The 16,911-nt window shown below is 48.0% G+C and overlaps 1 protein-coding gene across 2 annotated transcripts in view; it reads right to left on the bottom strand.

The window, feature by feature from the left end:
• The window catches only part of LOC113583484 (protein shisa-6), a 69,072-nt gene extending 61,659 nt beyond the window's left edge, over positions 1-7,413 (bottom strand). For both annotated transcript variants that reach the window (XM_035524887.1, XM_035524888.1), the window contains exons 1-2: positions 7,327-7,413; positions 5,851-6,783 (exon numbers count right to left, since the gene is read on the bottom strand). In XM_035524887.1, the coding sequence (XP_035380780.1) occupies positions 5,851-6,395 (545 nt within the window). In that variant the 5' untranslated portion in view covers positions 6,396-6,783; positions 7,327-7,413. The remainder of the gene's footprint in view (positions 1-5,850; positions 6,784-7,326) is intronic.
• Between the last annotated feature and the right edge of the window lie 9,498 nt (positions 7,414-16,911).

The raw sequence follows: 16,911 nt of genomic DNA, 5'->3' as shown, positions 1-16,911 counted from the left end.
ATCAGTCTGTGTGTGCTGGAGTGCTCTGATCTGTCTCTGTGTGTGCTGGATTGCTCTGATCTCTCTGTGTGTGTGCTGGAGTGTTTTGATCACTCTGTCTGTGCTGGAGTGCTCTGATCACTCTATGTGTGAGCTGGAGTGCTCTATCATTCTGCGTGTGCTAGAGTGCTCTGATTACTCTGTGTGCTGGAGTGCTCTGATCACTCTGTGTGTGCTGAATTGCTCTGGTCACTCTGTGTGTGTGCTGGAGTGCTCTGATCTGTCTGTGTGTGCTGGGGTGCTCTGATCACTCTGTGTGTGTGTTGGAGTGCTCTGATCACTCTGTGTGTGCTGGAGTGCTCTGATAATTCTGTATTTGCTGGATTGCTCTGATCCCTCTCTGTGTGTGCTGGAGTGCTCTGATCTCTCTCTGTGTGTGCCGGAGTGCTCTGAGCACTCTGTGTGTGCTGGAGTGCTCTGATCATTCTGTGTGTGCTGGAGTGCTCTGATCCCTCTCTGTGTGTGCTGGAGTGCTCTGATCACTCTGTGTGTGTGCTGGAGTGCTCTGATCACTCTGTGTGTGCTGGACACCCTAACACCCTGCTTTATTCACTAACACACTATTCTCTTCACTAACACACTGTTTTATTAACTAAAACACAGCTCTATTCACTAACACACTACTCACTCTGTCTATCCCCCAGTCTGTTTGTCTGTTTCATCACTGCCGTGTGGTCATTAGCTCTGTAGCATGAACATCGCACTGACTGAAACAGGAGCAGGCTCTGATCACTCTGTGTGTGCTGGAGTGCTCTGACCACTCTCTGTGTGTGCTGGAGTGCTGTGATCACTCTGTGTGTGTGCTGGAGTGCTCTGATCACTCTGTGTGTGTGCTGGAGTGTTTTGATCACTCTGTCTGTGCTGGAGTGCTCTGATCACTCTGTGCTATGATCACTCTTTGTGTGTTCCAGAGTGCTCTGATCACTCTGTGTGTGCTGGAGCGCTCTGATCACTCTGTGTGTGCTGGAGTGCTCTGATAACTCTCTGTGTGTGCTGGAGTGCCGTGATCACTCTGTGTGTGCTGGAGTGCTCTGATCACTCTGTGTGTGTGCTGGAGTGTTTTGATCACTTTGTCTGTGCTGGAGTGCTCTGATCACTCTGTGTGTGTGCTGGAGTGCTCTGATCTCTGTGTGTGTGTGCTGGATTGCTCTGGTCACTCTGTGTGTGCTGGAGTGCTCTGATCTGTCTAAGTGTGCTGGAGTGCTCTGATCACTCTGTCTGTGTGTGCTGGAGTGTTTTGATCACTCTGTCTGTGCTGGAGTGCTCTGATCACTCTGTGCTATGATCACTCTTTGTGTGTTCCAGAGTGCTCTGATCACTCTGTGATATGATCACTCTTTGTGTGTTCCAGAGTGCTCTGATCACTCTGTGTGTGCTGGAGCGCTCTGATCACTCTGTGTGTGCTGGAGTGCTCTGATAACTCTCTGTGTGTGCTGGAGTGCCGTGATCACTCTGTGTGTGCTGGAGTGCTCTGATCACTCTGTGTGTGTGTGCTGGAGTGTTTTGATCACTTTGTCTGTGCTGGAGTGCTCTGATCACTCTGTGTGTGTGCTGGAGTGCTCTGATCTCTGTGTGTGTGTGCTGGATTGCTCTGGTCACTCTGTGTGTGCTGGAGTGCTCTGATCTGTCTAAGTGTGCTGGAGTGCTCTGATCCCTCTCTGTGTATGTTGGAGTGCTCTGATCCCTCTCTGCGTGTGCTGGAGTGCTCTGATCTATCTGTGTGTGCTGGAGTGCTCTGATCTCTCTGTCTGTGCTGGAGTGCTCTGATCACTCTGTGTGTGTGCTGGAGTGCTCTGATCCCTCTCTGTGTGTGCTGGAGTGCTCTGATCACTCTGTGTGTGCTGGAGTGTTCTGATCACTCTGTCTGTGCTGGAGTGCTCTGATCACTTTGTGTGTGTGCTGGAATGCTCTGACCACTCTCTGTGTAGGCTGGAGTGCTCTGATAACTCTCTGTGTGTTCTGGACTGCTTTGATAACTCTTTGTGTGTGCTGGGGTTTTCTGATCACTCTGTGGGTGTGCTGGAGTGTTCTGGTCACTCTCTGTGTGTATTGGAGCACTCTGATCACTTTGTGTTTGCTGACTCTACAACAGTATTCTGGGTGGTGACTGCATAAATGGCCTGTAACTAACCCACCTCTCCACCCTATCAGAATCAGGACACTAGGCAGGGTGTGGCAGGTTGGGGCTGCGTGGGGCTGTTCTGGACTCTGTTGGGCTGTAGGGCTGTGCTGAGCTGGGTAGAGGTGTGGGGGCTGTACTGGGTTGGGCTGGGCTGTGTTGGGCTGGGCTGGGTTGGGCTGTGTTGTAATGTGCTGGGCTGAGCTGGGCTGTGTGGTGCTGTGTTTTGCTGTCATGGGCTGTGCTGGGCTGGGCTGGGCTGTGTTGTGCTTTGTTGTGCTGGGCTGTGCTTTGCTGTGCTTTGCTGTGCTGTGCTGGGCTGGGCTGGGCTGGGCTGTGTTGTGTTGTGCTTTACTGTGCTGGGCTGTGCTGGGCTGTGCTGGGCCGGGCCTTAACCGTACTGGTTGTCCTACTTCTCCAGTCTGTCCTGGCTGCTTTAGTCATCGCAACGCAGAACTCCACATCATGCTCGCCCTGCTGAGGTGTCCAGCTCTCTGCGTTCTGTTGTGCATGACCCACTTAGCCCTTGTGCACCTGACACAACCTTCCACTGTACAGGAGAACCCCACTGTACAAACCTGAGAATGGCTGTCACTCTTCACTGGGAACCGTGGCGATGTGATGCCCCGCCTAGTGCAATCAGATTACCTACACGTACACATTCTAGTCTAAGTGAGTCCGGCAGCAGGCTCTGGTTTTGTGTACAGGGCGTGTTTGCCCTGGAGGAGCACGCAGACAGCAGAGCCTCTGCACCTCCTCTGCTCCTCTGAACCTCTCTCAGCTGCTGCTGGACTCGGGGCTTCTCCACAGCACCCAATCAGGTGTGTTAACCAGGAGGAGGGGAAATACAAGGCAGTAAGTCTCTAGATCAGTGCACCTGCTCTAGATCACAAAGATGGCATCCAGAGACCAGCACAATGCTTGTGCACCGAGCAGCATTATGAAGAGTAGCTGATCTGAGATCAGACTTCCCTCGGCCATGTCAATCACATTTGTGTTACACTGGGGTGCTAGCTCCATCACAGACTCCAACTCCCATAATCCTCATTCCCCTGCTCCCCCTGTTCTAAACCTGTTTGCCCCTCCCCGCATATGTCAGGTCGATGTGCGTTTACCTGCATTTCAAGGCCATCTTTGTCATATGCACTGGTGTTTTGTCCCTTGTTTTGCGATGCCAGTTTCTCCATTTTGGATGATTCTGTTTTGGATGATTCTATTCATTAACACACTGCTTTACTCAATAACACACTGTTCAACTCACTAACACCCTGCTTTATTTACTAACACACTATTCTCTTCACTAATACACTGTTTTATTCACTAAAACACAGCTCTATTCACTAACACACTACTCACTCTGTCTATCCCCCAGTCTGTTTGTCTGTTTCATCACTGCCGTGTGGTCATTAGCTCTGTAGCATCGCACTGACTGAAACAGGAGCAGGCTCTGATCACTCTGTGTGCGCTGGAGTGCTCTGACCACTCTCTGTGTGTGCTGGAGTGCTATGATCACTCTTTGTGTGTTTCAGAGTGCTCTGATCACTCTGTGTGTGCTGGAGCACTCTGATCACTCTGTGTGTGCTGGAGTGCTCTGATAACTCTCTGTGTGTGCTGGAGTGCCGTGATCAGTCTGTGTGTGTGCTGGAGTGCTCTGATCACTCTGTGTGTGTGCTGGAGTGTTTTGATCACTCTGTCTGTGCTGGAGTGCTCTGATCACTCTGTGCTATGATCACTCTTTGTGTGTTCCAGAGTGCTCTGATCACTCTGTGCTATGATCACTCTTTGTGTGTTCCAGAGTGCTCTGATCACTCTGTGTGTGCTGGAGCGCTCTGATCACTCTGTGTGTGCTGGAGTGCTCTGATAACTCTCTGTGTGTGCTGGAGTGCCGTGATTCTGTTTTGCGTAGCCCTGCTGTCTGGATCTCCTGGACTCTGCCTGGATTACTGCTGTGGCTTTGGGAGGTGGGACTTTGTCTGTTTGCCTGCTTTATTAAAGTTGGGGCTTTTCTTTAGAAACCTGTGCTGCACTTGGCTTCTGTATCTCAGCCTGACATGGAGAGCCGTGGAGGTGCAGACCTGCCAGTTGAACTCTGCTGAGATGTTTCTCAGAGAGAGAAAACAGTCCAGATCTCTCCTGGCAGAGAGAATATGCAAATGTGAAATAACCTATTTAGTTCAAGAATGCCACAGTTAAGTGAGACAGACGGACACAGTGACATCTGTCCCTGTCCTTTAGTTAAGTGAGACAGACAGAGACATCTGTCCCTGTCCTTTAGTTAAGTGAGATAGACGGACATGGAGACATCTGTCCCTGTCCTTTAGTTAAGTGAGACAGACGGAGACATCTGTCCCTGTCCTTTAGTTAAGTGAGACAGACGGACATGGAGACATCTGTCCCTGTCCTTTAGTTAAGTGAGACAGACGGAGACATCTCTCCCTGTCCTTTAGTTAAGTGAGACAGACGGACATGGAGACATCTGTCCCTGTCCTTTAGTTAAGTGAGACAGACGGCGACATCTGTCCCTGTCCTTTAGTTAAGTGAGACAGACGGCGACATCTGTCCCTGTCCTTTAGTTAAGTGAGACAGACGGACATGGAGACATCTGTCCCTGTCCTTTAGTTAAGTGAGACAGACGGCGACATCTGTCCCTGTCTGTTATGTGCTGTGATTTAGCTCCTTTTACTAACTGAGCCCTTGTGATGAAAGACTGTACATGTCCATTTAGTGTTTTCCACATTCTACAAAATAATATCAATCATATAAAGCATTATTGACTGTTTAATTTTTAAATCCCCACATGAATGAAATGAGGTAAGTGGATAGAAAGCATATTTAGCTTTGTAATGTAATTTTAATGTTAAAGTTGTACAAAATCAAAAACTGATGACACAAAAAGCTTCGTTATAGCACTCTAGAATAATCTTACCTGCTACATTTCTAATTCTAGAATACTTTTCTCTTCTACAATTCTCATTCTAGAATAATTTTACCTTCTATAGTTCTCATTCTAGTATCATCTTACCTTCTACAGTTCCCAATCTAGAATAATCTTACATTCTACAGCTCTCATTCTAGAATTCTTCAAAGCTGCTGTTTCTTCTTTATCGAGGCAGATGGACTAAGTGAGTGTACTGAATATGTGAATCAGTAGGGACAAATACCATTACCCAGCCACGTCTCGTGGGTTTCACCCTGATAGGAGGATCTGTGGTACGGTGGGCGTGGCTTCCGCAGGCTAAAGGATTCCGTTTCACACCGCTTCACTCTGTTTATGGGTCTGGACTGTGCCAAAATTACCTGCCTTTTTTTTCCCCAGAACAGTGATTTCAGGTGGCTATGCTGTATATAGCACGACCTCTTTCCCAAATGCAGCCGCAGTGCTCCCGCGGGATCTGTTCTAGGTGAATGGCTTCCAGTTTCCGACTTTATACAGACCATAATAAGCAAAGGCAGGGAGTTCAAATCTGCCATCGGTGACTCGAACAAACAGTAAAGAGAAACGTCGTTTCACGTCCTTTCGGTTTATAAACCCTGCATGAGCTAATATAGAACATCTGCACATTTCAATTTTCCTTCGCCGTTGTGTCAGGTTTACTACACAAAGCGCTTTCGCACAAACATTCCTTTCGCTCACCTGCGCGCGTTCATTTCTCTTTCGCTCACCTGCGCGCGTTAATTTCTCCTTCGCTCACCTGTGCACGTTCATTTCCTGCGGAGGTCTGGTGGCTTTGTCGTAGGCTACCTTCACGGAAATCCCGAGAACGACGATGAAGGCGACCACGCCGCAGGTGATGTAGACGGTAGTGTTGGTCTGATCCAGCGCTGGATCGTACGTGTTGCCCGTTGGCGCCGGGGACGGCGGCTGCGTTTTGATCCAGTCCGGCGTGTTGTAGTTCGTGCAGGCTTTCTGCTCCAAGCGCTTGGCTCTCACGGGACAGCAGAAGCGCAGGAAGCAGCTCCCGCAGCAGTACCGGTGGTCGGTGTTGTTGCACGCGAATTCTTTGTCATATTGGCCGCTCACGTCGTAGTAACCAAGACAAGTGTCGTGGTCACCGACCACAGGCGCGTGGAGCTGCGTGACCCGTCGCGGCACCGCCGTCGGTGCGAGGGTGCCGTTCACATCTTTTACCTTCGGAGTTCGTCTGGGCGCGTTTTTGTGCTTCTTGCTCACGGCTGCGCTTAGCACGCACAGCGGGTCTAAGGATATGAGGAGCAACAGAAGATGTCGCATCCCCATGACTTCGGCTCGTCTTCGTTCCCGCGGCTACGGCGGTTTTATTTTACTTTTCGCCTCGAGGTCGCTTCACGACAAACGGCGCGCGCTCCTCGTACGCCTTGCCGGGTTCTGCGCCTTTCCGCGAGGGTTCATCTTCTTAGCCCCGATCCTCACGCGAGCCTGCGCTAAGGTCATACTCTTGGCTCCGGAACAGGTGGCTGTCAGGTCAGGTCAGCAAGCGCAGCCTCACCGTCACACATTCTGCGCCGCTCGAAGTCACTTCACCGACAGAGCGATAGCCTAAGTTTTGTTTTGTTTGTTTGTTTCAGCACGAAAACTTGTCTGGATCTTGAAAACTTGTTTAAATCTTCTTTAGGGTCAGAGCGGATGTCTCTCACGTGTTGTTCGCCTTGGGGAAAGGGAGACGCGGGAAAACTCAACTGAATAATTTCATGTTTGACAAAGTTGAATTAAAATGTTTTCACAACAGTTATGTGTACTGGGAATCTTTACTGAATTCCTGCCGCAGAGCAGACGATTTTCACGTGTCTCCTCTAAATATTAGGACCGGAGGCATTCCGTGAGTCCGGCAAATTATTTCAGGACCCTGGACAGCACTCCGGTCGCTGTAGCGCATGAACGAACTCGCGTGCAGCGTCCAGTTACAGTTTATAATAATAATAATAATAATAATAATAATAATAATAATAATAATAATAATAATAAATGCAAACATATGTATTTAGCCAAACGTAAGCAAAGAAGAAAACATTTAGACTTTTAATCTGTAACTCGTTAATAACTGCAGCGGCACCAATCCAGTAAAGCTAAATGGACCCTCGAACGTCAGTAAGAATTTTAATCCGTTTGCTTGCTATTTTTTCAAGAATAAACAAAAAAAGAGAGAAAAGTGTCGTAATCGATGCAGAAGGAAAAAGGAGGCGGCACTTACTGGCATCCGACTCCGGACAGCTCCATCTCCGCGAGACCACACGACAACTTCACCGCACAGCAACAGAGGGGAAGGGACTCCTCTCCGCTTCGACCCGCCTCTCTCTCTCCCTCTCTCCTTCTCTCTCTCACTCAGTAACACACACACGCTCTCCCTTTCTTTCTCTCTCTCTCTCTCTCTCTCTCTCTCTCTCTCTCTCTCTCTCTCTCTCTCCTCGCTCTCTTTGTACGTAACTAACACGTTAGGTAACACGTTGATTACAAACCATTCTCATGCGCTTTGTAGCCGCGCGCCCGACCATGCCCGCGTGCTTTCTGTCAACTACTACAAGACGCTCTAAACTGTGTTAGCGGACCGCGAGCCATTTACGCACGCACGCACACACACACACGCACGCACGCGCGCGCGTGCATCCACAGAGCGACAGAGGTGTTTGATGAAGTGAAAGGGTCAATATTGTTCGAAGTTGGTAGAACTGTAGGTCGCGTTATAGACAGAGCGCGCACCAAACGCGCCACTGGCAGCTATTCTGCCATCATTTATTATCGAGCTGTAATCTGAGATCCGTACGGCATTTATAGTTTGTATGTTGCGATTCTCCGAAGATTGACATAACTGTGAAATATGATGCTTGTTTCCAGGCGATGCACAAAGCAGGACCCGGTAAAGCGCGCACACCAAGGAAGCAGTGGCAGAGCGCGGGCTAAATGCGAAGCGTGTCTCGAGAACGGGGCTGAAACGAGACGGCGAGAGCTCATCTGACTGGAACGCGACCTTTCAAACGCAGCAGGCCGAAGAAAGCTGTCATTGGACAGCAGAGAAGAAATGGCAAGTGTGAGAATGATATTATGAACACCAAGAATTGACAAGCGAGACTATTGAGGCTATTAAAATAGAACTATACTTGGCCTGTGTGTGTGTGTGTGTGTGTGAGAGAGAGAGAGAGAGAGAGAGAGAGAGAGAGAGTGGCTTTCGTGGTTAGGGAACAAAACGTTATGCACGAGGACACCACACAGCACACAGCTGCTCTCCTCTCTATACTTTGAAAGCGAATGTTTTAAAAGCGCCGAGGTGCCCACTGGGATAGTAGCTATATGGCCCGTAGTCCACGTAAAGACACCGACGTCTGATCAGTCCATCTCTTCGATCGCGTTACAGGTTGCAGGCCTCACAAATGAGCTTGCGCGTTCCTGCCACTCAGAGCCACACAGAGCTCGAAAAGGGAGGAGCAATTGTCCATTACACCTTAAACCCGCGGCTGCCGAGCTCAGCAGAAAGCGCTGACAAGTAAGAAGCACTGACACTGTAGGAATAATGAGGCGATGTGTTGCTCCGCTCAGAAGAAAGGATCTAATTAATCGCGGAGGAATCCTGACACTCTGGAGATGTGCGCCCATCCGTAGATTCTGCAGCAGGGCACATGGAGCAGGCGGCTCGTGGGTGATGTCGCTTCCTGGACCACCTCTACATTACTTAGAATGTTCTTACTGAATCATACAGCACAAGCTAAAATACAGCTGACCTTTCTGGGGGAATTTCATGAGTGCTGTAAGTGCATACGTGTGTGTTAGACTTCATAAAACATAAAACACTATATAACCTAAATTCTGACTATATAGCCTAAATGGTTCTCACTGAGTTGAGTAATATTGTCCTGACAAGATAAAGTTGCTTTATTAATCTTTTATTAACATTTAGATGTTTTGTTGGTTAAGGTTGGGGTAACAGAGGCTTGGGATTAGGCTAAGAATTGTATATAGGGAGTTTTGGATAGAGGTCAAAATACAAAAAAATACATACACATTTCTGACATATGTATGAAAACCAACACTGCATTAAAAATAAACGTGTGTGTGTGTGTGTGTGTGTGTGTGTGTGTGTGGACAGGCTATTATATGATGACTGTTAACAGTCTTTATGTAACACTGCGGTCTGTTTTGTTCCACAATAACATTCCTGGTTTCTTCAGAGCATCTAGTTATCCATCTAGCTATCATCTATCCACCTAGCTATCATCCATCTGTCTAAATATCCATCTATCCATCCCTCCATATCTACATGTCTATGACTTCAGTGAAAAATCTAGATTGATTCTTTGTTTTAGCTTTGGGGGAATGTCTGGTAGAGCAGGTCTGCTGTACAAGCTCATGTCAGTTTGCTCTTCCAAGTTTTCTGAGGGTTTTCTTTCTGCATACAGATTAGTCTTGGACTAAATATCACTCTCAGTGGGGATTGTCCACTGAAAATCATTTATTAATCTAAATCTAATCTTTACTCTTTACTCTTTACTCTAAACTTATTTGAGATTCTAGTTCTAATGCTTACGGTCAATTTTACAGACACAGATTCAGGCATCACCTTGGTTAAATTAGAAGATTTCATTTAGTCCACGGTTAATATGCTCTCTCTCTCTCTCTCTCTCCTCTCTCTCTCTTCTCTCTCTCTGTGTGTGTGTGTGTGTGTGTGTGTGTGTGTGCATGCATGCGTGCATGTGTATGTGCATGTGTGTGTGTTTGTGTGTGTGTGCGTATGTGTGTGTATGTGTGTGTGTTTGTGTGTGTGTATGTGTGTTTGTGTGTATGTGTGCATGAGTGTGTGTGAGTGTGTGTGTGTGTGTGTGTGTGTGTATGTGTGCGTGTGTATGTGTGTGTATGTGTGTGTGTGTATGTGTGTATGTGTGTGTGTATGTGTGTGTGTGTGAGTGTGTGTGTGTGTGTGTGTGTGTGTGTATGCGTGTGTCTGTGTGTACATCTCTATTCTAGTTTCAGTTTGAACTGAGAAGAACATCAGGCCTCAGGATTGGTAGGTGTGGGGTTTAGTGGGGCAACTGTGTGGGGTTGAGTGGGGGAACTGTGTGGGGTTGAGTGGGGATGCTAAACCCTGGAGTTGAGCGACAGATGTCTGTGTTGTAATAAACTCCTCTTACACATACATTTGTAGATTTGTTCCATAATGGCTCAGTTAAAAAATGCTTTAATGGTAACCAGCTATGTCGTCTTCTGTCTGAGTGGATGGGTATGTCCATTAGTTCACTGTAGCTGCAATACAGCCTGAATATCAGTACATAGAAAAGAACATAGACACACACACACACACACACACACACACCTGCACCATCTCACACACACATACACACACACACACACACCTGCACCATCTCACACACACACACACACACACACACACACACACACACCCCTACACCATCTCACACACACATACACAGACACACACACACACACACATACACACACACACACCTGCACCATCTCACACACACATATACACACACACACACACACACACGCACACACACCTGCACCATCTCACACACACATACGCACACACACAAACACACCTGCACCATCTCATACACACACACACACACACACACACACACACACACACACACACTGCACCATCCACACACACATATACACACACACACACACACAACACACACACCCTACACCATCTCACACACACATACACAGACACACACACACACACATACACACACACACACACACCTGCACCATCTTACACACACATACACACACACACACACACACACACACACACACGCACACACCTGCACCATCTCATACACACCTATACACACTCCAAACAAAAAAAAGTAAAACACTTGCACATGTGCATGCACATATACAGACATGCACTCTGAAATAAATAATACAAAAGCACACACACAGCACACACACACACACACACAAATACACAGATGAAATAGCATCTTTTTATGTGGCGGGTTCATGTGGGTTGATATAGTATGAAAGGGAGTGGGTTACTGTAGCTGTACTAGGCTGATATAGTGGGAGTGGGTCACTGTACTGGGCTGATATAGTAGGGAGTGGGTCACTGTACTGGGCTGATATAGTGGGAGTGGGTTCACTGTACTGGGCTGATATAGTGGGAGTGGGTCACTGTACTGTACTAGGCTGATATAGTGGGAGTGGGTCACTGTACTGGGCTGATATAGTGGGAGTGGGTCACTGTACTGGGCTGATATAGTGGGAGTGGGTCACTGTACTGGGCTGATATAGTGGGAGTGGGTCACTGTACTGGGCTGATATAGTGGGAGTGGGTTACTGTACTGTACTAGGCTGATATAGTGGGAGTGGGTCACTGTACTGGGCTGATATAGTGGGGAGTGGGTCACTGTACTGGGCTGATATAGTGGGAGTGGGTCACTGTACTGGGCTGATATAGTGGGAGTGGGTCACTGTACTGGGCTGATATAGGTGGGAGTGGGATCACTGTACTGGGCTGATATAGTGGGAGTGGGGTCACTGTACTGGGCTGATATAGGGGGCAGTGGGTCACTGTACTGGCTGATATAGTGGGGAGTGGGTCACTGTACTGGGCTGATATAGTGGGAGTGGGTCACTGTACTGGGCTGATATAGTGGGAGTTGGGTCACTGTACTGGGCTGATATAGTGGGAGTGGGGTCACTGTACTGGGGCTGATATAGTGGGAGTGGGTCACTGTACTGGGCTGATATAGTGGGGAGTGGTCACTGTACTGGGCTGATATAGTAGGGAGTGGGTCACTGTACTGGGCTGATATAGTGGGAGTGGGTCACTGTACTGGGCTGATATAGTGGGAGTGGGTCACTGTACTGGGCTGATATAGTGGGAGTGGGTCACTGTACTGGGCTGATATAGTGGGAGTGGGTCACTGTACTGGGCTGATATAGAGAGAGTGGGTCACTGTACTGGGCTGATATAGTGGGAGTGGGTTAATGTAGTGTGCTGATATAGTGGGAGTGGGTCACTGTACTGGGCTGATATAGTGGGAGTGGTCACTGTACTGGGCTGATATAGTGGGAGTGGGTCACTGTACTGGGGCTGATATAGTGGGAGTGGGTCACTGTACTGGGCTGATATAGTGGGAGTGGGTCACTGTACTGGGCTGATATAGTGGGAGTGGATCACTGTACTGGGCTGATATAGTGGGCTGTGTAGTTTTAGCTTTGGGGGAATGTCTGGTAGAGCAGGTCTGCTGTACAAGCTCATGTCAGTTTGCTCTTCCAGGTTTTCTGAGGGATTTCTTTCTGCATACAGATTAATCTTGGACTAAATATTACTCTCAGTGGGGATTGTCCACTGAAAATCATTTGTTAATCTAAATCTAATCTTTACTCTAAGTTTGAGATTCTGGTTTTAATGCTTATTGTCAGTTTTTCAGACACAGCCACATTCTTCCATGGTTAAATTATGAGACTGTATTTAGTGCTATATACTAATTTGTTCTTTGTGTGTGTGTGTGTGTGTGTGTGTCTGTGTGTGTGTCTGTGTTCTTAGTGAGCATGTGTGTGATTAAATGTCTCTGTGGACACTAATTGGTTTGGTCACATTCAAAGGTTTGCTAGTGTTCAAATAAAATTGACAAAATGGAAGGAAAGAGGTTGTGGGTAATACAGAGTGACTCCTCAGACAGTGAGCTAGGAACCGCAATACTGTTGTGTGCAGTCATGCAGCTGTAGAACCACCTGGACCTCGCTCAGACCTCACACGGACAGTCATGCAGCTGTAGAACCACCTGGACCTCGCTCAGACCTCAACACGGACAGTCATGCAGCTGTAGAAACCACCTGGACCTCGCTCAGACCTCACACGGACAGTCATGCAGCTGTAGAACCACCTGGACCTCGCTCAGACCTCACACGGACAGTCATGCAGCTGTAGAACCACAGGCTGGGCACCACCTGGACCTCGCTCAGACCTCACACGGACAGTCATGCAGCTGTAGAACCACCTGGACCTCGCTCAGACCTCACACGGACAGTCATGCAGCTGTAGAACCACAGGCTGGGCACCACCTGGACCTCGCTCAGACCTCACACGGACACACGAGCACAGGTGTGTACGCATGAGCACATGCTTTCTTACACACCCATTTTCCAGTTTTCCACATGTGGTTATAAAGAATCTTCTTGAGGGGAGAAGGGCTGCAATGTTCTCCGTGCTCATCTTATACCAGATTGCAGCAGGTCAGATGAACTCCCTACATTTACATGGTAAAAATACCCATTGAAAGAGATCTCCTCTGTTAGTTAAACATCACCACCCAGACACAGGCAGGTGTTGATCTCCTCAGAGAGGACTGTTGCCATGACAGCGAAGCAGAGGGAGCAGTGTGGGAGGGTTGAGGGGTATCGTGTTAAAGAGAGTTTAAAAGTGCACCGTGACAGAGCATGCAGATGCTGAATCGGAGAACTGACTAAAGATGTGACCAGCTGCCAAAAAAATGACAGCCCAACTGTCAAAAGATCAACAGACCTGCTGTCAAAAAACTACCAAAACAGCAACACACTAACACACCAGAGAGGCTCATTTGGGCACCAAATCCTTAGTAGCTAGTCTGGCAGAACCCCCTGATGAAGAAAATGTGGCATATCACTGAATATACTCAGAGCAGGAGTGATCCTTTAATAAACTAATATTTGAACTTGAGTAATTAAACAAGAGTTGTTCAAATAGCACAAAGGCACTGTTACAACAAGTAGTTAATGAATGTGTGTGTGTGTGTGTGTGTGTGTGTGTGTGTGTGTGTGTGTGTGTGTGTGTGTGTAATGAACAAACATGGCTCCACGTGAACGATTAGCTTTAAAAATACCTTTGTGCTGTTTCAATTCTTAAGCTCATTTGTAGTGAAGTACAAAAGGTTTCCAGAGGATGTTTTGGCCAGAGGTCCTTCATCAGCTGTGCAACAAAATGCTTCTGAATTTCTAAGAGAAGTTTACACACACACACACACACACACTTCTCTTTTTCTGTCCTGCTCTCTCTCGATAGCCCACCTCTCTGGCAGGGCCTTTAACCATCAGGCAGAAGAAGCCGCTCATAGGCCGGTGAGATGCTCCTCTGCTGCTGTGATTCTGTCTCTTTGTGCAGATTCGTGCTGGTTCTGCTGTGGCGTGTCTCATTCTCCTCCACCCTGCCTTTACACCACCCGTCTCTCCTCCACCCTGCCTTTAAACCACCTGTATCTTCTTCACCCTGCCTTTACACCACCGGTCTCTGAACCCTCCACCACCTACCGCCTCTAGCTCCACATCCCAGCATCTGCTCCATATTAAGGATGGAGGAGAGAGAGCAGATGTAGGCAAAACAACAACAAAAAACCCCATGACTTCCTGCTGTAGAAAATACTGTTAAATATCTGTATTCTAACATGTCTGATTTTGCAGGTACTATTATGAGTGAAGGCAGATTAGCTGGTGTCCTGCTAAGATACCTGTGAGGAAGGTTTACTCTGGTCAGCTCTCATGTAGGCTGCTTTTGAATGTTATTAACTGGAAAGGTACCACATTCAGATACAAGTACGGAAATACACTGATCCTTTTAATGCTTTAAATTTGGTGTTTTAATTAATTAAATTTGTTGTTTTGGACAGGGATTGGTGTTGTGGACAGGGATTGGTGTAGTGGACAGGGATTGGTATAGTGGGCAGGGTTTGGTGTAATGGACAGGGTTTGGTGTTTTTGACAGGGTTTGGTGTAGTGGACAGGGATTGGTGTTGTGGACAGGGTTTGGTGTTATGGACAGGGATTGGTGTAGTGGACAGGGTTTGGTGTTGTGGACAGAGTTTGGTGTAGTGGACAGGGATTGGTGTTGTGGACAGGGTTTGGTGTTGTGGACAGAGTTTGGTGTAGTGGACAGGGATTGATGTTGTGGACAGGGATTGGTGTAGTGGACAGGGATTGATGTTGTGGACAGGGTTTGGTGTTTTGGACAGGGATTGGTGTAGTGGACAGGGATTGATGTTGTGGACAGTGTTTGGTGTTTTGGACAGGGATTGGTGTAGTGGACAGGGATTGATGTTGTCGACAGGGATTGGTGTTGTGGACAGGGTTTGGTGTTGTGGACAGAGTTTGGTGTAGTGGACAGGGATTGGTGTTGTGGACAGGGTTTGGTGTTTTGGACAGGAATTGGTGTTGTGGACAGGGTTTGGTGTTTTGGACAGGGATTGGTGTAGTGGACAGGGATTGGTGTTGTGGACAGGGTTTGGTGTTGTGGACAGGGATTGGTGTTGTGGACAGGGATTGGTGTTGTGGACAGGGTTTGGTGTTGTGGACAGGGATTGGTGTAGTGGACAGGGTTTGGTGTTGTGGACAGGGATTGGTGTTGTGGACAGGGATTGGTGTTGTGGAAAGGGTTTGGTATAGTGGACAGGGATTGATCACTTCCACTGGTGCACTAATGCCTCTCTTCCTCGTTAGTCAACTAATCCCTGAGACTGGTGTCCTGCTTGTCCTGGCGGTCCACATGTGTTCCATCCTGTCTCAGTGTGTAATTCTCCCAGAGTGAGAGTTTCATGACCCAGCTAAGCTGTGGGCTGTCAGCGCTCAAGCCCAGCTGGCAACATGTAGCGCTGTGGGAGGTATTATTGTTATTATTGTTATTATTATTATTATGACAATTAAGACAATATTCTGTCTTATTCAGTTTTGCCTCACTGGCGTGGGACAGAGCAATCTTCACACTCAATCAGCACACTCAGTCTGCACGCAACGATCAGCACATGATGCTCAACGCATGATGCTCAGTCCAGAAAAATGAACAGGAATGAGCTGTTGTCAAAACTGCATGACAGAAAATGACTGGGACACAAGCAGAGCAGAGCTTCCCTGTATTATGGAAATCCCGACTGTCCCAGCAACCCACCAAACCTCTGCACGAAGACCAATGAAACCTGTCATCCGTCAGACACAAGAAGACCTGACGGAATCTCTGCGGGGAGGGCGGAAAGTTTCAGCCGCTCTCCGGAACTCTCACCTGCCCACAGAACAGCGTGGCAGACTTCGGAAGAGACACTAAATAATTCAGTGCCAGTCACCTGGTCCGGAAGGTTTGGAGCTCCGATCTTTTGCACCTTTCGGAAATGTACAGTACCAGACCAGCTAATGCAGCACTCCTAAAGCAGGTTTGAGGAAAAGTTCAGACGCTAAAAGTCTCCCTCGCCCTTAGACCGGTTAAGAGTAACACTGCCCTGGTGTTAGCAGGCTCTGCTCAGTCACTGCAGCTATAATGTTTGGGAAATCCTGTGTGGTCTATGATGTGTCTGTGGTGATGATGATGATGTGTGTGTGTTGTGGGATGTATGTGTAATGATCTGTGTGATATGTGATATGATAAATGGGCAAACTTCCAGGCCACCGGAGTTCTTACTCTGGGGCCATGTGCGCTCGCAGGTCTTTATACTTTTCCCCATGCTTTTGACAGAGCACAAAGGAATACCTCCAACTGTGTGACGATGGGAGCAATGGATGCCACGGCAGCACCGACAGGTCCCGCTGCGCTTGGCAGGAGTCCGTTCCTGGCCTGTCCTGTGGAGCAGAGTGGACAGGACATTCGTCTGCTTAATCGTGTTCATGTGAATACGATCACGGCACCGAGTGTTTACACTCGCACAGAAATGAGTGTCCATAGATAAACAGATTTGTTAGGTTCATTAGGAGTTAATGCAAGACTGCCACGTTACTGCCGGGCTGCGATGTCCTCTACAAGTACAGCGATATTAGCACTGATGATGAGGAGTATGCCCACTTAAAACACACA

The sequence above is a fragment of the Electrophorus electricus genome, chromosome 4, assembly GCF_013358815.1.
Source record: "Electrophorus electricus isolate fEleEle1 chromosome 4, fEleEle1.pri, whole genome shotgun sequence".
Classification (NCBI taxonomy): domain Eukaryota; kingdom Metazoa; phylum Chordata; class Actinopteri; order Gymnotiformes; family Gymnotidae; genus Electrophorus; species Electrophorus electricus.
This window is presented reverse-complemented; position numbering and strand designations above follow the sequence as displayed.